General features: G+C 49.4%; 1 protein-coding gene across 13 annotated transcripts in view; it reads left to right on the top strand.

Moving 5' to 3' along the window:
* Positions 1-22,106, top strand: part of Ep400 (E1A binding protein p400) — a 100,608-nt gene that overhangs the window by 25,856 nt on the left and 52,646 nt on the right. For 12 of the 13 annotated variants that reach the window (XM_046445940.2, XM_046445939.2, XM_046445942.2 and 9 more), the window contains 9 exons: positions 1,300-1,407; positions 1,879-2,264; positions 4,380-4,670; positions 5,921-6,106; positions 7,556-7,696; positions 7,939-8,017; positions 9,138-9,187; positions 9,546-9,603; positions 11,031-11,120. In XM_046445940.2, the coding sequence (XP_046301896.1) occupies positions 1,300-1,407; positions 1,879-2,264; positions 4,380-4,670; positions 5,921-6,106; positions 7,556-7,696; positions 7,939-8,017; positions 9,138-9,187; positions 9,546-9,603; positions 11,031-11,120 (1,389 nt within the window). The remainder of the gene's footprint in view (positions 1-1,299; positions 1,408-1,878; positions 2,265-4,379; positions 4,671-5,920; positions 6,107-7,555; positions 7,697-7,938; positions 8,018-9,137; positions 9,188-9,545; positions 9,604-11,030; positions 11,121-22,106) is intronic. The other variant, XM_046445941.2, reaches the window with a different exon arrangement.

Below are 22,106 nucleotides of genomic sequence, written 5' to 3'. Positions count from 1 at the left end.
GTCCTGGCTCAGGCAGCGTGATTGCGCAGCGCTTGCTCACTCGAGGGAGCTTCTCTGCTGTGGAGGTCACTCATCACTGTAACGAAGTAGTTGGGTAACAGTGTGCCTGGGGTGGAAGGCCCAGTCAGTCAGGTGTCCCTGGCTCAAGCAGGTCACCACATGGCAGAACGCTGTGCCATCTGCTTTTGAGGTTGTCTTTTTCTTTTGGGGTACTGGGGATTGAACCCAGGGGCACTTACCCTGAGCCACATTTCCAGCCCTTTTAATTTTTTATTTTGAGACAGGGTCTCTTCTGAAATATTTAGGGCCTTGCTAAATTGCTGAGGCTGGTCTTGCACTTGTAATCCTCCTGCCTCAGCCTCCAGAGGTGCTGGGATTACAGGTGTGTACCATTATACCTGGCAGAGGTTGTAATTTTTTATACAGAAGTTTTCTTCAGATTCTAGATGTCACGGTGAATTTCTCCATGGGAGATTAAGGTGTTTTGGGGTGTGGCGGGAGCCCTGTGGCTGGCACTCTGGGCTCTCACAGACATGCTTCTGTGCAAACAAGCATTGTCTGCACACATGTCTTTCTGGACCCTCCTTCAGGTGTGCTTGTGTGCACACCATGTCCTGTGAAGACGACTGACCCCACTGGCTATCCTGGCTATCGCTGCAGGCCACACGCCTGTGGCTCTTGGTGGCTGTGCAGCACTGCGCAATGTGGCTGCTCCCTTCCTCCCGGGGCACATCTTAGCCGTGTGTGTGTGTGTGTGTGTATGTGTGTGTGTGTGGCTGCTGTTCTTTGTCACCTGCAGGGCAGGGGCTCAGTGCCAGTCTTGAGCCTGTGGATCCCTGAAGGAAAGCTCCTGAAAGTGCACCACCCTCTGCGGGCTGCAGGGCACCAGCTACCCGTTCATGCAGTGGCCCTCTGTCTGGTTGTCACCTGGGCCACGCCACTCATCTCTTGGATGTGGGCTCCTCTGGCTCAAATGGGGCTGCCCAGCCTCCTTGGGTGCCAGTGGCTCTGCATTATGTTGCTGCTCCCTGTCTGTTGGAGCGTGACTGTCCTGCCATGTGGGCCTCTGTGCGTCCTGGGTAGTCTCACCGCCCAGCGCTGGTTGTCCTTTGCCTTTTCATAAGTTTTCTCTTGATTGGCGAGTTCTTGATGAGAACGAGCTGTATTTATCAACCTGACCCCATGGCATGGGAAGGCCTCCCTGTTGGAGAGATCGTGAAACACTTGCACATGTTTTTCTTGCCGCTTCTCTGGTTTTATTTTTACATGAAATGGCACCTTTCTTGAAAATCGTTCTAGAGCAGTCCAAGAGACCTCGACTTGAAGTGGGCCATCCAGGGGTGGTCTTCCAGCCCCCGGGGGTGAGTGCCGGTGTGCCTCTGCAGCAGCTGATGCCAACCGTGCAAGGTAAGCCATGCAGGCCCTGTGCTTCTAGTTTGAGGGGCATGCACAGCCCGAGGCCACCCCTGTTGAGGCTGTGCGGGTGAGGTGTGCATCCAGCAGAGGGTCCGAGTTTGCGAGTGTCCGAGCGCCTTTCCCTGCGGTGTGCAAAGCCCTGGAGACCCATACTTGGCCTAGTGGGGGCCATACCTCTCACTGTGGCTGTGTTTCTCTGTGCTCACTCCTGCTTGCCCTGGCAGCTGTGTAGCAGGGTGCCTGTGGCTCTCTGAGCCCAGTGGCTTGCTGCTGATTTGCAGAGGTGGAGCATCCTGCTTTCCTTCTGTGTGCGAGTGTCCTGGTGTTAGACCTGCTGGAACACTGACTCCCATTTGTGTGGTGATTTCAAACGAGCCTCGGGCCATGGGCGCACTCCCTTGTGACTTGCTGGTGGGAGCCACAGGCCCTGAGGTCAGTTCTGTGGTCTTTTCTTTTTTGCAGGAGGGATGCCCCCCACCCCGCAGGCTGCCCAGCTCACTGGACAGAAACAGAGCCAGCAGCAGTACGACCCCTCCACAGGGCCTCCCGTGCAGAATGCTGCCAGCTTGCACACCCCGCCACCACAGCTGCCCGCAAGGCTACCCCCGGCCAGTGTCCCCGCCTCTGCCCTCCCCTCCACGCTGCAGTTCTCACAGCAGCCGCAGGTTCTGGAGGCCCAGACACAGCCCCAGGTCCAGCCCAAGACTCAGCAGCTTGGTGTCTCTGTTCCTGCCCCCCAGCCCAGCCAGCCCCTGGCTCCTCCTCCACAGCCCTCCCAGCCTGCGCTCCACGTTCCGATGCCCGGGAAGGCACAGATGCAGACTGCTCAGCTTCCATCCCAGCCGCAGGTACTGTGTGGACATCTGTAGTTTTGTTAAGTGTGGAAGGAAAGAACTAGTTTGTAGCATTGACTTTAGACACAATACCTTTGCTTTATTTACTTATTTTTATGTGGTGCTGTGGATTGAACCCAGGGCCTCGCACACGCTAGGCGAGCACTCTTCTGCTGAGCCACAACCCCAGCCCGAATTTGTGCAGTTTTTGATAGTAGTTTTACTGTCCCTCTTGTAATAGCTGGTTAATTCAGTAGTTGTAACATGGTTTTATTTGGCTCTGCAATAGTAATCATTGTTAAAGGAACGTAAAGCTATGGTGCTGGTGCCCTCAGTACAGGAAACTTCCACCTGTTGACGCCAAGGGTATGTGTCCGTGTCCTACTTGATATGCCTTCTGACTCTCAGATGGTGACCAATTTGGCCAATCTTGGAGATTTGGGAGCTAGCCCCATGTTATATGGCTTGAGCAATTCCTGTCTGAGGGCAAAACTGTGCCCCTGACTGTTCACCAGGCTTCTTCCATGGGTGGCTCTTCCTGTTTGGGGCGCCATGCTCTATGAGTGTTTGTAGCCATCACTGACCTGCCTGGCTCGACATGCCCCTCCTCCTCCACTGACCAGTCCTAGCAGGGCTGTGCTTAGGGTGTTTCAGTAACCTGCCTTTGGTCCCTAGGGCGAGCGCTTGAGCCTGGGAGCCCAGCTTTGTCTGTCTCTCTGCTGGTGTTGGGCGTGGGAGAGCCTGCTGACAAAGAACTCCCTCTCCTCTGCCGTCCTCACTATACCAGGGCGTTGCCCAGGGGACTTGGAGCTCCAATTCTTCATGGGCTGTGCCAGTCTTTAGGACATGATAATAGAATGGAAGCAGCACTGAGTGACAGCGACCACTTGCTTGTCCCTTTGAGGCGAGGTGGCAGGCCCTGTGACAGGGATGGCAGTGGCATGGTTTTGTTTTTTCCTCCGTGCAGCCTATGAAGCAGTCTTGTCTGCCTTGTTTCATTGGTGGAGGGGTGGAGTGGCTGGGCTGGAGGGGTGGAGTGGCTGGGCTGCAGGGGCTGTGGCAGGGACAGCCATGTGACTTTCCCAGCACAGCTGAGCTCCCCCAGGCCAGTGCTTCCTTGAGGTTTTCATGGAAACAATTCCTTCTCTCTTGGAAACACACCCTAGCTTGGAGCAGCCCGTGACTTTCTTTGGGTGATCTCCCTGCCTGTGTGGAAGCTCTAGGGTCTGCAAAAACCCACTACCCATGGATGGGCTGCCAGCTTGTCTTTAAAGGGACAGCTGTGCAGTGTCTTGGTTTTGCTGGCCAGTCACTCAGCTCTGCTGCTGAAGTGCAGAGCAGCACAGACAGCTTGAGGGCACACTGACGGGCTGTGTCCCAGTGAAGCTCTGTTCCCCAAAGTGTGCAATAAAGCTGTGACTTCCTGCCCAGAGCAGGAGAATCACCTAGGTCCATGTCTCAAGGGCCAGTACTTGCTCTGGAGAGCTGTCCCCTCTCTGGTCCTGACTGTGAGGCCTTTTGTTCACTTTTCCTGTGGTCCTCCTCTTGGGTGCCTCCCCCTTGGCAGGGCTCCTGTGGGGGTCGAGGTGGCCTCTGGGCAACACAGCAGGGTTCTGCCAGAGTTGTGAGTGGAGTCGGGGTTTGTTCCTCAGAGGAAGACAGTGTGAGGTATGGAGAGGAAAACACCGACACAATCAACAGTTGTAAAACGTAATGACTTAAAAACTGAAGGCAAGAGAGGTGGAAAAGGCAAAAGAAAACAAGAGCAGAAAGCTCCAGGAGCTTTCTGCGTGCAGGACAAGCTGGCAGAACAGATCACGCTGATGAGAGGCTTGGGCAGTGGGAGGTGCAGTCCTGCCTGCCTGCTCCACGCTGAGGCCGAGGCTGACCTGGCTCCTGGCCTAGTGACCCTCCTGCCACAGCTAGAAGGCTGTGTAGGGTGCTTGGGGCAGCTCAAGAGGGGAGCTCTTCAGGTCCCCTGGTGGCCATGCTCCAGGGTGCCCCTGCCTGGCAGGACTGTGGCTTGTGACGGGCTGCGTGCTGGCCTCTCTTGGCCTGGGCTCTGGCATGAGTTCTGTGGTGTCCTGAAGCCTTGTCCTGACCCTGCTTTGCTTGTCTTCTGCCTGCTAGACGGTGGCTTCGACCAGGCCCCCCTTGGACTCTGCCCAGCCCTGTCAGCGGTCTCTGCCCACTGCTTCCTCATCGCTTGCTCCAGGGAGTAGTGCAGTCCCGGGGCCCTCGCCTGCACGGTCCTCGCCAGTGAGCAGACCCTCCTCAGCAAGCAGCAAGGCACTGTCTCCAGTCACATCCCGCTCTCCAGGGGTGGCAGCATCGGCGCCCCCCAAACCACAGAGTCCTGCTCAGAATGCAGCCTCATCCCAGGACAGCGTCCAGGACAAGCTGGCAGAACAGATCACGCTGGTGAGAGGCTCGGGCAGTGAGAGGTGCAGTCCTGCCTGCCTGCTCCTTTGCCTGCGCTTGCCGCGCTAAGGCCGAGGTTGACCTGGCTCCTGGCCTAGTTACCCTCCTGCCACAGCCTGGAGAGCAGCTGGAACAAAAGCATGGCCATCGGGCCCTGCCTGTGCGTAGCTTGAGACTCACACTTTTTGCATTTTTAAGGATGTGGTAATTAAAGCTAAGCCCGTGGTGGTGACAGGGCCCATGGCTGTGGTTGGTCATTGGAAACCAGGGTGAGAGACAAGGGAGTGACTTCTGGTGGAGGCAGGCTCATGGAGGGTCCTGCAGTGCGGTGACAGCCCCTGGCTGCGTGGCTGGCAGCTGTGGCTGAGGGTGTGAGTGCTGGGCCTCAGCCTCAGACGGGGGTGGCCAGGTCCTGCAGCCCCGGTCTGTGGCCTGTCCTCAAGCAGCACTGCCGAGCACTGAGTTTTCTTTCCACTATGCTGAGGACTGAATCCAGGGCTTGGGGCTTCACACATGCGGAACACACACCCTCCTGTTGGAGTCACACCCAAGCCCTAGCAGTTGATCCTTTTTAAAAAAAATCTTTGGTACTGGGAATGGGACCTGGGCCTTGTACAGTGGTGTGCGAGCCTCCACCTCCACCCCAACGCCCGCCCTACCCCGTACCTGCTCTTGTGAACGACTGTGCATCTGTTTAGCCTTATTAGAGAAGTAACAGAAGCGTGCATAGAGCAGACAGAGGGACCTGAGCCTAGCACTGCCCGTTACCTCTGGCTTCAGTGGCCATCAGTGGGCCAGTCTTGCTCCATGGCTCCTCCCTGTTCCTGACTGTTGAAGCGAGTTCCAAGGGCCACAGTGTTTCCCTTGTTAACGCTTTGGTGTGAGCATTGAGTCTTTCCTAATTTGTTTTGTTTTTCCTTTTTTGTTGTTTTTTTGCAGCTGGGATGGAACGCAGGTCTGGTGCAGCAGACACTCCAGCCCTGGGCCACAGCTCTGCCTAGTGCTCTGGTGCTGTGTAGAGATGGTGGGATGCTGCCCCAGTTTTGCCATTTCTCTGTGCTTGCATGGAGCCATTTTGACCTGTGTCCAAGGCTCGTCTTATACTCTAGCCTCCTGGAGGTCTCTTTCCCTTCAGTATCTGAGCCGTTCACATAGTAGGGTCTTCTCAAGTATTTGGGGTCTGAGTTAATGGAAAACACTTAGTAGTTACACGCCCGCCCCTTACCTCCCCTGTACTGCATCCCTTACAGGAAAACCACATCCATCAGCGCGTAGCAGATCTGAGGAAGGAAGGCTTGTGGTCCCTGAGACGACTGCCAAAACTGCAGGAGGCCCCACGTCCCAAGTCGCACTGGGACTACCTGCTGGAGGAGGTGCAGTGGATGGCCACGGACTTTGCCCAGGAGCGGAGGTGGAAGTTGGCTGCTGCTAGGAAGGTGGGTCCACTGGGGGTGGCTGTAGTCAGTGGGCCGCCTGGGGCCAGTTCCCTGAAGGCTCCTGCTGGTCCTGCATAGGAGAACATTTTGCTCTTGCAGCAAGGTAACTGAGATGGCCTCCTCTGCCTTCAAGGGCCTATCAGAACAGGCGTGTCCTCCGCTGCAGTTCTGGTGTAGAGCTTGGGTGCCTTTTCTGGTTTTGCCTAGTGGTTGGAATTAGTCTGCCTCCAGCACCCCAGATTCTGCAGGTGTCCAGGGCTGATCAGGGAGCCGAGGCGCTGAGAGCCTGGAGCAGCAGGCCTTGGTTGATGGGTGGCCAGGTGTACCCTGATCTGCCCACCCTACCCCATGCATTGCTGCCTGGCCTTTTAACACCCCTGGTTTGCATGCCCACCTGTCAGTTCTTGGGAGACTCTGGAGGTGTGGCTGCTGGCTGTAGAAAAGTGGAGCAGGTGACTGGTGTCTGGGACACGTGGGCTGTCCTCACTGTGTGAGCAGCTGGGGCCTGCTGTCCTGCTGTGTCGTGGACCACTCTTCAGGCTGGGCATGGCCCTTTTACCCTCCCCTGCTGAGGTCTGAGCTTGATCTTTGCCCCCTGCTCTGTACACATTCCTTCAGGGTTAGGAAGGGTGGGGCTGCTACCAGAGGGGACAGTGGGGCTCTGAGAATAAAAGGCCTCAAGTGTGATCCATGGGTGTTTCAGAAAAATCCCAGATGTCCTGTAAGTTGTGGAAAACGGTCCTGCACAGGTGGACACTGGCATGGACAGGGTGGGGGACTGGACATGTAGGCGTTGGGGTGGGCATTGGCTGGACAGCATGTGGATGTTGGTGTCTCGGGTGTGCACCCCTCACTTCCCCTCACTGCCCCTGGGGATGCAGCTGGCAGGGCAGCAGCTGCCGGAGCACAGCTGGACCATGCAGCACAGCAGCCGTGACCCTGCGCACTCTTGCCAGGAGGTGCTTGCAGCCCGTCAGCAGCGGCCACGCCTATGGTCCCAGCACCGAGGGATCGAGGCAAAGTGGCAAGCCCCAGGCCAGCCTCAGTGACTTATGAGACCCTGTCTCAAAATATAAAGTAAAAAGGGCTGGGGACGTGGCTCAGTGGTTAAGTGCCCCTGGGTTCAGTCCCTGGTACCAAAATCATAGAAAAAGAAAAGTGTGATTCTGGTTTGTGTGTGGTGAGGGGAAGGCATCGGTCTTGTGCAGCGGGAAGGGGGCTGCAACGCAGTGTATCCTGCGCAGGAGGACATCATTGTGTTGTGTAGAACAGCACTTTCTAGGGAAGCCAGGCAGAAAGTCTGTGGTGGGTTTTGCTTATACCAGTGTCTCCTGCTGAACTCTAAATGTATAGATGCGTCTTGGCAGAAGAGTTTCTCTAAAATGTAGATATTCCTTTGTTCTAGCATGACCTGGGGTAGAAGTTAAACTCTGAACCTTTGTTTGCCAGCTCGTCAGGACCGTGGCACGCCACCACGAGGAACAGAAGCTTCGGGAGCAGCGAGAGAAGAAAGAGGAGCAGGACAGGCTGAGGCGCATTGCTGCCTCCGCTGCCCGGGAGATCGAGCACTTCTGGTCAAACATCGGACAGGCGAGTTGTGCCCAGGGGAGGTGCCAGCACGCGTCCTCTCTCCCAGGATGTAGACATTGGGCAGGGTAGAGCTAGACACAAATCAAGTGGAAAAGCATCAAACTGGATGTTTTACCAAGTGGTGTGAAGTGAGGCTGGACAATTGCTTTTATTTATTTATGTGTATAAGTTTTAATGTATTATATACAGAACTTCTGTAACTTAGGTCCTTAATAACTGGCTATTGATTTCTTTGTATTTAGGTTGTAGAAATAAAACTACAAGTAGAATTAGAAGAAAGGAGGAAAAAGGCCTTGAACTTGCAGCAGGTTTCTAGGAAAGGTATGTTGCTCTTGGGAAGCCTTCCCCGGGCGGGGCATGGCTCAGTGGAGCAGGCTTGCTCAGCATGGTGAGCCTCGGTTCACCAGCACCCAGGGGGACACCCAGAATGTTGTTTCTGCTGTGCTTTACTCTCCTCCACTGCTCACCCAGCAGCTTTGGGGTGTGATGGCCTCTTGCAGAGCTGCCCGGGAGGGCTGGTTGGTGACCCCTTCTGCATGTCTAGTCTTCCTGGTTGCTACATTAGTCTTTGTGTAGCTGGTCTAGCTTTTTGTTTTTCATTTTAAAATTTGTTTTAATTAGTTACACATAGCAGTGGAATGCATTTATGAGTTTCGATATACCATATGTAGATGGGAAATAATTTCTCATTTTTCTGTTTGTACGTATTATAGAATCACATGGTCATGCAGCCATGCATACACATAAAGTCATGTCTGTTCTGTTTTGTCCTTCCAATCCCCACATCCCTTCCCTCCCCTCCCCTCATTCCCCTCTACCTAATCTAAGGTAACATTCTTCCCTAGTGCCCCCCACACCTCATTGTGAATTAGTATCTGCATATTAGAGAAAACATTTACCCTTTGGTTTTTGGGGATTGGCTTATTTTGCTTGGCATGATATTCTCCAGCTCCATCCATTTAGCTAGTCTAGATTTTTATTTCAGTTCTTTTGAGGTGTGTTCATGTGAGCCGGCACCCCAAGTTGGTCAGCTCTGCACACTCAGAACTGAGGTCTCGCCCCCATCGCTGTGGTCAGTTCGTGGACAGGGAGATGGATCATCAAGTATCTGCCAGGCTGTGCCTCTGCGTCATCCTTCCTGCAGACACGCCTGCAGTAGCCGCCCCAGGCATTAGGCACCTCTCATTGGGCACGTGCCAGAACCTGGTTCAGGCTGCATTCACTGTATCTTCTGGCACTTGGGCAGACCCTGGGTGGGCATATGCTTCTCGTTACTGGAAGTGGAGTCCCAGAGGTGACCCCTTGTGAAAGGTCACAGACCTGTGACGGTCTGTCTGGGGTCGTAGGAGGGAGGAGTGTAGCTCACACAAATGCAGGCCGAGTGAGGAGCTGGTCTCTCCACAGCTTTGGCCAAAGCTAACCACATCTCTCATCTCCTCAGGGAAGGAGTCAAGAGCTAGGGGATGTGGCACGTTTCCTGAGCACTTCCTGGTAGGTTCTGGTCTGTCACTCTACTGTGTAAGAAGGGACGAAAACAGTGAAGAGAACATGGTGTTCTAGTGTGGGGGGCCATTCGTTTCCATTGGGAGGAATTTGTTTGTCATGAATACTATTCCCTTGATTGTAAAAATCAGCCTGCTTTAAAAACAAACTGGCACTCAGAGCCCTGGTCTCCTGTGAGAAGTCCACTAGGCCACTTGGAATGGTGCAACTGGTGGGACCTACACCCCACTCCACCTCCGCCCAGGGTCTCCTGCCATCCTCGTGGGCACATGCAGAATAGGCATTTCTTCCTGACTTTCCCTTCTGCAATTCCAGATACCATGTTTGTGATTTTATTCTCTTTCAGGACTCGGGAATATCTGGAAGGAAAAGGAAAGCCAGCACCTCTTTGACTGATGATGAAGGTCTGTCCCTGGCCCTTGGTGCTGCCCATCGGTGGGCAGGGCTTGCAGTCCATGCTGCCTGGCCCTGTTGAGCTGGTTGGGAAGTCCGACTCCCTGCGTTCACCCTGGCGCCTCCTGGTCTGCTGGAGGGTCGTGGAGCCCGCGGTGGTGTCTGAGTGTGGGATGTGGCGACCCTCATGCATTTAGAGGGTCTTGGGGCCACTTGCTCAGATGGCACATCTGAGTGCCTGTCTTTGAGGGTGGCCCTGGTGCACTGGGGTGGATGTGTCAGGTTGCGGCCAGGTGTGCCTGCTGCCTTCAGTCCAAGGTGACAGTTGCCTGCTGCGGGCTCCTTTGAGGCACACTTGTGGTGTTCAGGCATTAGCACCCACTGGAGAGTGAAATAGGTGTAGCCACCAGGTGTGAGTGAGCTGGGCATTCTGGGGCATCGGCTTCTAACCTGTGTGCAGATCCCGTGGGTAGGGCAGGAATGGGCAGTCTGAGCAGTGCACCTGCGGTGACAGTGCAGTCTTGTTGGCTTGGTGGCCCAGCTTTGTGAGGTTCTGGAAGTCTGAGGCTCTGGTGTGCATCAGTTGGCAGAAGGGCTCGGTCTTTGGTCCAGTTAGGATCATGTTCTGCTGCAAAGGCAGGAGCAGGCGACCGTGGCTTAGATGACCAAGGTGCCTGGGTACACACCACGTGTGGTGCTTTCAGACCTTGCTCTCCCACTGCGTGCCTCTCCAACCCACTCCCTGTCCTAGGGCCAAGCCTCCCTCCAGCAGCTCCACTGGTGGACGGTGGGGAAGTGAGGAAGTGAGGACTGGGGTGGGAGAGGCTTTGAATTGCTTGTGCATTGTGCTCGTAGGATGGAGGCAGGACATGCATGGGTGTCCACTGGATGGAGCCTGCTGAGGGCTGCTGTTGAGAGAGAGGGTGCAGCACCCTGGCCAGGCCCCAGGGGAGTGGGGTCCATGGTGGAGGGCTTTGCTGCTAGGACATCACCAGCTCTGATTTGCCAGGACGAGAGAGGGTGTGGGCTACAGTCTGAAGATGGATGGGTAGAGCCTGTCTGAGCTGGTAGCATCAGGGCAAAGGAGAGCTGGGAGGGTGTGGGCTGGGAATGGCCTACTCCTCCTGGGGATGGGTCAAGAGCTCAGGGCCAAGCTATGTGCCCGTGGATCTCTGCAGTGGGGCTGGGAGTCAGTGGGAAGTTGGTGACACTCCCTGTGGCCTGTCCTGTGAGGAAGCAGGATTTCACTGCCTCTTGAAGGTGGGGGAGAGCGTGCTTCCTGCTTACCTCTGCAGCAGGCAGCAGGCCAGGGCTGGCCAGCGGGCTCTGGTGCCCACTCGCAGTTTCTTTAGTAGTAAGGCTGGCAGTTCAGTGGGGAATGTTCAGGTACTCCCTGAGAGCCTGGCCTGTCCCTGACCTTTGGTGATGCCCATTTCAGTGGAAGATGAAGAGGAGACCATTGAAGAGGAGGAAGCGCATGAAGGGCTTGTGGACCACCACACAGAGCTGTCCAACTTGGCCAAGGAAGGTAGGTTCTCGGCACTGACTTAATGTTGCGTTTATTAGACATCAGATAGCACGTGATTTAGAAAAAAAAAAACAAAAAACTGTGTCTTTTTATTTTTTATTGAGGCACAGTGATTTATTCAGGAAAAAAGTACACATTCAAGGGAGGTTAGGTTGCAGGCTGTCTTGAGAGGAAAAAGCCTGTTCTGACAAGAAACTAATATTTTTTGTGGTGTCGGGAATTGAACCCAGGGCTTTGCACCTGGAAAGCAAGGGCTCCCTGACTGAGCTGTTCCCAGCCGGCCACAAGTGCATTCAGAAATGACACATCAGACACAGGGTAGCAGTATGCAGGTCACATTGCCATAGGCCACCCAGTTCACGAGGACAGTGTGGTGCCTGCTGGAAGCCACACGTGGTGCTGCTCACCTCTACTCCTGTCCCACCTGCTGCTGCCTCTGCCCTTCTGGTGGATCGTCCTCTGCTTTCCCTCCCCGTCTGCCGCTGTGGCTTCACACACACTGGGCTCGTGCCCCACGATGTTCTGCATGTCAGCAGGGTCACATTCTGTGGGCAGGAGGGCTGCTGGGGTGTTCTCTTCCTGTGTGTGGCACGGAGCACTCTGTGCCCGGGGAGGGGCTGCAGGGCTCCTTGGGCTTGCTCTGCCTGCCGCTCTGCATCTTCTGTGGAACGTGGCTGTTCCGCATTCCACAGTCAGACTCTGCGCAGACTGCCATGAGGTTTTCCTGGGGTGTAGGAGCACGGTTCTTTGGTAGCTGGTGAGGAGCATCTTCTCATGGGGCTTCTCATGGGCTGCAGGTCAGGTTTTCCTGACCTGGGTCACGTTTTAGTGTGGGGTTTCTTTGCCTTGTTGTCCTGTGCGTGTTCTTTATGTATTCTGGGCACTACTTCTAATTTTCTTTGTTTACTTAGTACTTGGGATTGAACCCAGGATGCTCTGCCACTGAGCTACATTGCACCCCTGCCCAGCACTTTTTTTTTTTGAGTGTTGCTTGGGTGCCAAGCTTGCCTGGAACCTGCTGCGGTTCTTCTGCCTCAGTCTCCCAGGTCCTGGGAAGCAGGCATACACTTGATCCCATGTCCAGCAGCTTGGCTGAACTCTCTCCCTGGTCTCTGCAGAGCGGAACGGGTAGAGTCATGCCTGTTTGTGCAGATCTGTTTGTTGCTGCCCAGCTGGGATGGTGTCAGGCTATCTGTTCTCCCCTGGCGTCTCCCTGGTGGTTTTGCAGCTGGAGTGGGGAGCCTGGCCTGGTGTGAGCTCCGCTCTTTGCTGCTGCTGTGGGAGGGCGTGAGGATGGCTTTCCTTGGCTGCTCTTGGGCCCACACGTGGGACTGAGGCAGGTCCTTTACCAGCTGTGTGCCCTTCTGTCACGCATGGGCCTTGTGCTTCCTGCACGCTTGTCCTTGCAGGCCTCGGTTGGTGGCGTCTTGCCTGAGGTCAGTCATGGTGGGCTGCTTTCACGTGTGGCCGCACTCTAAAGCCCCTTGTGTCTGCTGCTCGACTTCCTGCTCAGGGTCTGTTCTGCACCTGTGCTGCTGTGCGCAGAGTACACAGGATGGCTTTGGGCTGCAGGTCAGGTTGTCCTGACCTGGGACGGGACACAGGTGGCTGTGGGACAGTGCAGGGCTCTGTCCCTCTTCCTGATTAGCTGAGGGCTGCACTGTCTGGGCCTTTGATGGCTTGGTCCAGGTGAGCTCCCTGCTGTTTGTCCTGACGGCCCTTCCCATTTCCTTGAGCACTCAGCCCAGGTTTGTCTGTGTCCTTGTCTTTTTTACCTTGAGTCTGAATCTTGTCTTCTGTTTTGCCATTTTCTGCTCTTACTATTTCTTCTTTTGCTCTCTTTTTTAATTACTGGATCGTGACCCTAGGGTGTCCTCCAGCCCTCCTCTGCCTTATTTTTCTAGTGTCCTGGCAGGTCTGGGACTTGTGATCCCCTGCCATCACAGGTGTGCCACATTCCCGGCTCCTCTGTATTTTGTTTTTGCTCTTGTGTTCTTATTTCCGGAGGTGGATCATTAACTCGTCCATTTTCATCACCTCCTTAACGTAAACATTAAAAGACCTAATTTCTGGTCTTACTCAGTATGAGTGTTTTTGGATCTCCCGTGTGTATGTGTATATTGTCCTGTGGCTCACACACGTGCCTCTCTTAATTTCTGGACCCACCCTGGGGGTGGCCACATGGTTCTTCATCTGAACTGACTGCACTGGCAGGATGGCACATCCCTATCATCTGCACTCGGTGTTGGTGGATTTTCCAGGGACCAGTTCCGCATGCCCCCATTCCCCTCACCAGGACACAGGCAGAGCTGTGGTGCAGCGCTGCAGGTGGCCCTGTGTGTGGCGTGCTGATGGCGGGGTCTGCTCTTCAGTGTCCTTACTGGTCATATTTGTCCCCTTGATCTGCGGATTGAGTCACTTCCTGTCATGATAGTGGGCACACGTTTCTCCTCCTCTTTTCTATTTCATAACTGTTTTAAGCTCTACTTAGCCAATGGCCGACCCGGCCATTGAATTTTAAATTTCTGCTAGCACAGTTGTTTGAAGACACTGTTTTTCCTTGGTGGCTCTGGGGTGGACCCAGGGCCTGTGCATGCGGCCAGCGCCTGCCACTGAGTGGCACCCCGACCCCCCACCTTTGTTCACATATTCCTTGTCTCTTATTTCTTTAAACATGACTTCACAGCCTGTACCTGGTGATTCTATGTGTGGATTTTTTTTTTTTTTTGACAGAGGATTAATATTTTTAATATAAGCATTTATAAATCAAAAAGGAAAAGTCAAGTAGCAATAGAATATATTTTTTAAATTTCTTATTCTAATTTGTTATATAAATGATAGCAGAATGCATTACAATTCAAATTATACATATAGAACACAATTTTCCATATTTCTGGTTGTATACAAAGTATATTCACACCATTCGTGTCTTCATACATGTACTCAGGGTAATGATGTCCATCTCATTCCACCATCTTTTTTGCCCCCTTTCCCCCTTCCTTCCCCTCCCACCCCTCTGCCCCATCTAGAGTCCGTTTAATCCTCCCTTGCCCCCCTCCAAACCCCACTATGAATCAGCCTCCTTATATCAGAGAAAACATTCAGCATTTGGTTTTTGGGAATTGGCTAACTTCACTTAGCATTATATTCTCCAACTCCTCCATGTACCTGCAAATGCCATTGCTGAGTAATGTTCCATTGTGTATCTATACCACATTTTCTTTATCCGTTAATCTACTGAAGGGCATCTAGGTTGGCCACAGTTTAGCTATTGTGAATTGTGCTGCAATAAACATTGATATGGCTAAGTCCTTGTAGTATGCTGTTTTTAGTCCTTTGAGTATAGACCAAGGAGTGGGTCAAATGTTGGTTCCATTCCCAATTTTCCAAGGAATCTCCATACTGCTTTCCATATTGGCTACACCATTTTGCAGTCCCACCAACAGTATATGAGTGTGCCTTTTTCCCCACATCTTGCCAACACTTATTGTTGTTTGTATTCATAATAGCTGCCATTCTGACTGGAGTGAGATGAAATCTTAGAGTAGTTTTGATTAGCATTTCTCTAATTGTTAAAGATGTTGAAAATTTTTTCATATATTTGTTGATTGATTGTATATCATCTTCTGAGAGGTGTCTCTTCATTTCTTTGGCCCATTTATTGATTTTTTTTTTTTTTTTGGCTGTTTAGCTTTTTTAGTTCTTTATATATCTAGAGATTGGTACTCTCTCTGATGTGCAAGTGGTAAAAATTTGCTCCCAAGCTGTAGGCTCTCTATTCACCTCAACGATTATTTCTTTTCCTGAGAAGAAGCTTTTTAGTTTGAATCTATACCATTTATTAATTCTTGATTTTAATTCTCATGCTATAAGAGTCTTATTAAGGAAGTAGGGGCCTAATCCAATATGATGGAGATGTGGGCCTACTTTTTCTTCTATTAGACACAGAGTCTCTGGTTTAATTCCTAAGTCTTTGATCCACTTTGAGTTGAGTTTTGTGCATGGTGAGAGACAGCGGTTTAATTTCATTTTGTTGCATATGGATTTCCAGTTTTCCCAGCAGCATTTGTTGAAGAAGCTATCTTCTCTCCAATGCATGTTTTGGGCGCCTTTGTCTAATATAAGATAACTGTAGTTATGTGGGTTAGTCTCTGTGTCCTCTATTCTGTACAGTTGGTCTACAAGTCTGTTTTGGTGCCAATACCATGCTCTTTTTGTTACTTTTTTTTTTTTTTTTCCTTTTTGTTACTATTGCTGTGTAGTATAGTTTAAGGTCTGGTATAGTGATGCCACCTGCTCTACTCTTCTTGCTAAGGATTGCTTTAGCTATTTTGGGTCTTTTATTTTTTTCAAATGATTTTCATGACTGCTTTTTTTTATTTCTATAAGGAATGCCATTGGGATTTTGATTGGAATTGCATTAAATCTGTATAATGCTTTTGGTAGTATGGTCATTTTGACAATATTAATTCTGCCTGCCGCAGTCTGGCTGGGCACAATTCAGGAGCCACTTGTCAAAAGAAACGAACTTTATTTTTAGAACGACACACGCAAAACAAAACAGCTCCTCAGGAAAAATCCTCAGAGCCCAACTGCCACCATCGGCTTCCCACAAGCCTCTCAACCTCCCCCACTCCTCCTGCTCTTGAGGCCGATTGGCTGTTTCGCGTGGGCGGAGCCAAAAAAGTCCCCCAATGAGCAGCTCCGTGGTCTGAAAGGGCAGGGAAACAGCCCAATGAGCATCACCGCAGAGGAGCCAATCAGCTAGAAGTTGCTGGGGCCGCTGTGAGCCAATCATCAGCTGGCAGTCTGAAAGGGCGGGGAAACAGCTCAATGAGCATCACCACAGAGGAGCCAATCAGCTAGAAGTTGCTGGGGCTGCTGTGAGCCAATCATCAGCGGGCAGTCTGAAAGTTTGCTGGGGCCCCTTCGTCTGTGGCTCTCAACACTGCCTATCCAAGAACATGGGAGATCTTCCCATCTTCTAGGGTCTTCTTTAATTTCTTTAGTGTTTTTTAGTTTTTGTTATAAATGTCTTTCACCTCCTTTGTTAGGTTGATTCCCAAGTATTTTATTTTTTTCAAGGCTATTGTAAATGGGGTAATTTTCTTATTTCCCTTTCAGAAGATTTGTCGCTGATATACAGAAGTGTCTTTGATTTATGGTGTTAATTTTATATCCTGCTACTTTGCTGAATTCATTTACTAGTTCTATAAGTTTTCTGGTGGAATTTTTTGGGTCTTCTAGGTATAAAATCACATCATCAGCAAATAGTGCTAATTTGAGTTCTTCTTTTCCTATCTGTTTTCCTTTAATTTCTTTCATCTGTCTAATTGCTCTGGCCACTGTTTTAAGAACTATGTTAAAAAGAAGTGGTGAAAGAGGGCATCCCTGTCTTGTTCCAGTTTTTAGAGGGAATGTTTTCAATTTTTTCCATTTAGAATGAGGTTGGCCTGGGGCTTAGCATAGATAGCTTTTACAATGTTGAGGTATGTTCCTGATATCACTAGTTTTTCTAGTCTTTTGAATATGAAGGGGTGCTGTGTTTTGTTGAATGCTTTTTTTCTATGTCTCTTGAGATGATCATATGGTTCTTATTTTTAATATTGATGTGATGAATTACATTTATTGATTTGCATATGTTGAACCAACCTGTTCATCCCGGGGATGAACCCCACTTGATTGTGGTGCACTATCTTTTTGGTATGTTTTTGTATATGATTTGCCAGAATTTTATTGAGAACTTTTGCATCTATGTTCATTGGAGATATTGGTGTGAAGTTTTCTTTCTTTGAAGTGTCTTTGCCTGCTTTTGGAATCAGGGTGATATTGGCCTCATAGAATGAGTTTGGAAGTGCCCTCTCTTTTTCTATTTCCTGAAATACATTGAAGAGTATTGGTGTTAGTTCTTTTTTAAAGGTCTTGTAGAACTTGGCTGTGTATTCATCTGCTCCCAGGCTTTTCTTGGTTGGAAGGCTTCTTATGGCACCTTTTATTTCATCGCTTGAAATTGATCTGTTTAAATTGTGTATATCATCCTGATTCAATTGGGCAAATCATATGTCTCTAGAAATTTGTCAATGCCTTTGATATTTTCTATTTTATTGGAGTCCAAGTTTTCAGAATAATTTCTAATTATCTTCTGAATTTCTATGGTGTCTGTTGTGATATTTCCTTTTTCATCACTTATGTTAGTAATTTGAGTTTTCTCTCCTGCTCTTCATCAGCATGGCTAAGAGTTTGTTAATTTATTTTCAAAGAACCAACTTTTTGTTTTGTCAATTTTTTCAGTTGTTTCTTTTGTTTCAATTTCATGGATTTCAGTGTTGATTTTAATTATTTCCTATTTTCTACTGCTTTTGGAGTTTATTTGTTCTTCTTTTTCTAGGGCTTTAAGATGTAATGTTAAGTCATTTATTTTTCTTCTTTTGAGGAATGAGCTCCATGCAATGAACTTTCCTCTTAGTACTGCGTTCCCAATGTTCCAGAGATTTTGATACTATGTATCTATGTTCTTTTCACCTCTAAGAATATTTTAATCTCCTCCTTGATGTCTTCTGCAACGTATTGTTCATTCATTAGTATATTATTTAGTGTCCAGGTGTTGGAGTAGCTTTTATTTTTTATTTTAGCATTGATTTGTAATTTCATTCCATTATGATCTGATAGAATGCAGAGTAGTATCTCTACCTTTTTTGTATTTGCTAAGAGTTGTTTTTGGTCTATTTTAGAGAAGAATCCATGTGCTGCTGAGAAGTAAGTGTATTCACTCATTGAAGGATGAAATGTTCTATATATGTCAGTTAAGTCTAATTTCTTGATTGTATTATTGAGATCTATAGTTTCTTTATTCAGCTTTTGTTTGGAAGATCTATCCAGTGGTGAAAGAGGTGTGTTAAAGTCACCCAGAATTATTGTGTTCTGGTCTATTTGACTCTTGAACTTAAGAAAATTTTTATAAACATAGATGCTCCATAGTTTGGGGCATGTATATTTATAATTGTTATGTCTTGTTGGTGTATTGTTCCCTTGAGCAATATGTATTGATTGACTTTAGTTTAAAGTCTACTTTATTTGATACGAAGATGGAAACCTCTGCTTGCTTCCGCAGTTCATGTGAGAGGTATATTTTTTCCCAACCTTTCACCTTCAGTCTGTGGGTGTTTTTCCCTATGAGATGTGTCTCTTGGAGGTAGCATAATGTTGGATCTTTTTAAAAAAAATCCAATCTGCCAGTCTCTGTCTTTTGATTGGTGAGTTTAGGCCATTAGGTTATTATTGAGACATGCTTTGTATTCCCAGCCATTTTTGTTTACTTTTGGTATTTAACTTGATTGGTTTCTCCTTTTGTTAGTTTTTCCTTTAGTGTAATACCTCCCTTTGCTAATTTTCTTTGTTATTTTTCAATTCCTTTTCATGGAATATTTTGCCAAGGATGTTCTGTAGTGCCGGCTTTGAGTTGTAACTTTTGTTTATCATGGAACGTTTTTGTTTCATCATCAAATCTAAAGCTTAATTTTGCTGGATATGATTCTTGGTTGAGGGGCTGTAGCTCAGTGGCAGAGCGCTTGCCTAGTATGTGTAAGGCCCTGTGTTTGATGCTCAGTACCACATAAAAATAAACAGATAAAATAAAGGCATGCTGTCCATCTACAACTACCAAAAAAATTATTTAAAAAAAATGATTCTTGGTTGACATCCATTTTCTTTCAGAGCTTGATATATATTGTTACAGGATCTTCAAGCTTTCAGGGTTTGGGTTGAAAAATCTGCACATAATCTAATTGGTTTCCCCCTATATATAATCTGATTCCTTTCTCTCATGGCTTTTAAAATTCTCTCCTTATTCTGTATGTTAGTCATTTTCATTATAATGTGCCTTGGTGTGGATCTGTGGTGATTTTGTGCATTTGGCATCCTATAAGTCTCTTGAATTTGGCTTTCCAATTCATTCTTAATGTTTGGACAATTTCTGATATTATTTCATTGAATGGATTGCTCATTCCTTTGGTTTGGAACTCTATTCCTTCCTCTCTTCTAATAACTCGTAAATTTTGTCTTTTTATGCTGTCACATATTTCTTGAATGTTCTGCTCATGGTTTCTTACCATTTTTACTGTGTTTTCTACATTCTTTCAAGATTATATATTTTGTCTTCAAAGAACCTGTATCTCCCTATTGAAGGTAATCTTTTGCTTCCTGTATTTGTTTATGTAGCTCTTTGTCAAAATGGTCTTTTGCTCCCTGGCTTTGCTCTCTTATGTCATCCTTTAATTTACAGAGCATTTTAATCATGTACATCCTGAACTCCTTCTCTGTCCTTACTTCTGCTGTGCTGGCCATGGATTCTAATAATGTGGTATCTTGATAAGTTTGGGGCACTTTCTTCCCTTGTCTCTTCATATTGCTTGTGTGTCTTCCTTCTAGCACTGCAGATCCGAGATGTTATCTTTTTACCCTATAGGCTTACAGTGCCCCTGTAGGGATCCAATACCTCTCCTCTGAGGTGAAGGACAAAGTTATCGGATCCCAATACAAATAGTGTACACCCTAAAAACAAATGTTTGCTATTAAGATGTTTACAGTTTGGTTATAATGTACAGAAATGGTGAATTCAATTTTTATCTACAATATACTGTTGGTAAAAGGGTTTACAGTTTCGGATGGTGGACAAAGAACTGGGGGCGAGGAGTAGGATGATATGCTGAGGAGGAAGGAGGTGAGGAGATAGATTCAGGAAGTGTGAAAGAGAAATCTAAAGAGGAAGATTAGCAGCAGGAGAAGGGAGAGGAAGTAATTTTGGGTATACAAGTAAGTGGGAAGACAGTAGAGTACATAAAACAAACACATACATATTAAGAAAAATTAAAAATGTTAAGATAGTAGAAATTGATGGGGTAAAAGAAAAAAAAAAGACTATACAACACAGCTGTAATATACTATTCAGACGTCCCAGTCCTCAAAATCCTAATTCATGCAAAGTACTTGGTTTCATGTATGCTGGGGAGGTGAGGGTGGGAGAATAGAGAGGGAGAGGGAAAAAAAAAATCTTGACCGAAGAAGCAGGGATTGTTTTGGTTAGAGATCTGTATCTTTCCTGCTTCCCTTCTCATCCAGTAGGTGGGGTCTTCTGCCCTCAAGGTGGTGAAGGTAACCAGGGTGTCACAGTATAGGGGTAGAGGCAGGCTGCTGGGGGGAGGGGGAGTTAGAAACTGGGTACCTGGCCAGCTGTAGTTCCAAGCTGGGAGTTGCCCCCACTGACAATGGTGATGAAAGTGGCCCAAGATGGAGGCTCCTGCTTTCAGCCATGGGGTGTTGGGTTGGGTGAGGGGAGCTGGATGATGGCGTTGGACATTGAGTTCAGAGACGAGCTCTCTGGCGTGCACTGTGTGGCTGCTGGCTGACTTCATAGCCTGTGTGAGGTTCTCAGGTGCAGGCACGCCACTGTACGCAGTACCTCCACTGCTGCAGAGTCCCAAGATGGTAGATGGGGGTCCACATCGGAGTGGTGGCTGGAGGTCCTGCGCGTGGGAAGCTGCCAGGTGTCCTGTGTAGGAGTGGCGTCCATGATTTCTGCTCGGATGGGTGGCCGAAAGTTCTATGCAGGTGTTGATGGTGCCCACTCCGGTACCCAGTAGACCTGCATGGACGAGTAGTTGGGAGACCTAATCGGGTGATGTGGCCTGGAGCCCTAGACGGGCACAATGGCTGTAATTCCTGTGTGGGAGCAGGAATATTGCTTACAGAGAAGTAGTATTCTCACTACTTGAGTCCCAGGTCATGGAGCCACACAGAATGATGTCTCCCTCTGGCCCGCCATCTTGGATCTTCATCCGTGTGTGGATTTTTTGAGGACATAATTCTGCTGTCATTCGAGTTTCTTCTAGTGGCAAGTCATTTCCTAGTGTGCTTTGTGATTTTGGAACCTATAGTGGAGGCTCCTCCAGAGAGGGGTTCTGTTAACATCTCATCTGTGTTCTTCTTGCTTCTCATATTGAATGTAGTAGGTCTTCCTCTGCCATGTTCTTCCCTCTACCATGCTCTTCCCTCTGCCGTGCTCTCCCCTCTGCCATGCTCTCTCCCCTCTGCCATGCTCTTCCCTCTGCCATGCTCTCCCCTCTGCCATACTCTCCCCCTCTGTCGTGTTCTTCCCTCTGCCGTGCTCTCCCCTGTGCCGTGCTCTCCCCTCTGCCGTGCTCTCCCCTCTTCCGTGCTCTTTCTCTGCCGTGCTCTCCCCTCTTCCGTGCTCTTTCTCTGCCATGCTCTTCCCCTCTGCCATGCTCTCCCCTCTGCCATGCTCTGTCTTTTGTTTTCCTTTGGCACCAGGGATTGAAGGGTGTTCCACCCTTCAATCTGGAGCTGTAGCCCCAGTCCTTTTATTTTGTTTTGAGACAGGGTCTTGCTAAGTTGCCCCGGCTGGCCCTGAACTTGCTATCCTTCTGTGTCAGCCTCCTGAGTTGCTGGGATCACAGGCATGATGGCAGCTCTACCTTTAAATTGGCATGTTTAGTACATCTGTATTAATTAAATAACTAAATTGAGCTTAGATCCACATGATTTTAAATCACTCTGTCCCCTGCTCTGTCTTTCATTCGTTCCTTTATGCTGACCCAGGGTTTGGAAGATGACTCTACTATGCTTCTCTGGTGGCCTTTTGGCCATGCTTCTTGCTATGGGCCCGGCTAATGGCACCCGCATCCTTGACATGTGGCTTCCAGACATGGAAGTGGCCTGCCACTCTTCTCTGTGGCTCGGGAGTTGGCACAGCCTTGCGGTACCTGTGGCTCAGGCCTCTAATGAAGATATCCTGTCGGGATGTGGACATGGGCAGGTTGGAGGCGTCCTTTCCAGGCTGGCAGCTCTTGCTGGACATTCAGAGCTGTCTATCCTTCCTGAGCAGGCGCTTATGTGGGCAGGACATGTCTGGCCAACCCTGGCCCCTGTCTGTGAGGGCTACGCAGAGCTGTGAACCAGTGTGTTTGCTCA

This window comes from Marmota monax, unplaced genomic scaffold, assembly GCF_021218885.2.
Source record: "Marmota monax isolate L192 unplaced genomic scaffold, Marmota_monax_Labrador192_F-V1.1 WCK01_AAM20220418_F8-fsc00200, whole genome shotgun sequence".
NCBI classification, from domain to species: Eukaryota; Metazoa; Chordata; class Mammalia; order Rodentia; family Sciuridae; genus Marmota; species Marmota monax.
The sequence above is the reverse complement of the archived record's forward strand: the minus strand, read 5'-3'. Positions and strand labels throughout refer to the sequence as shown.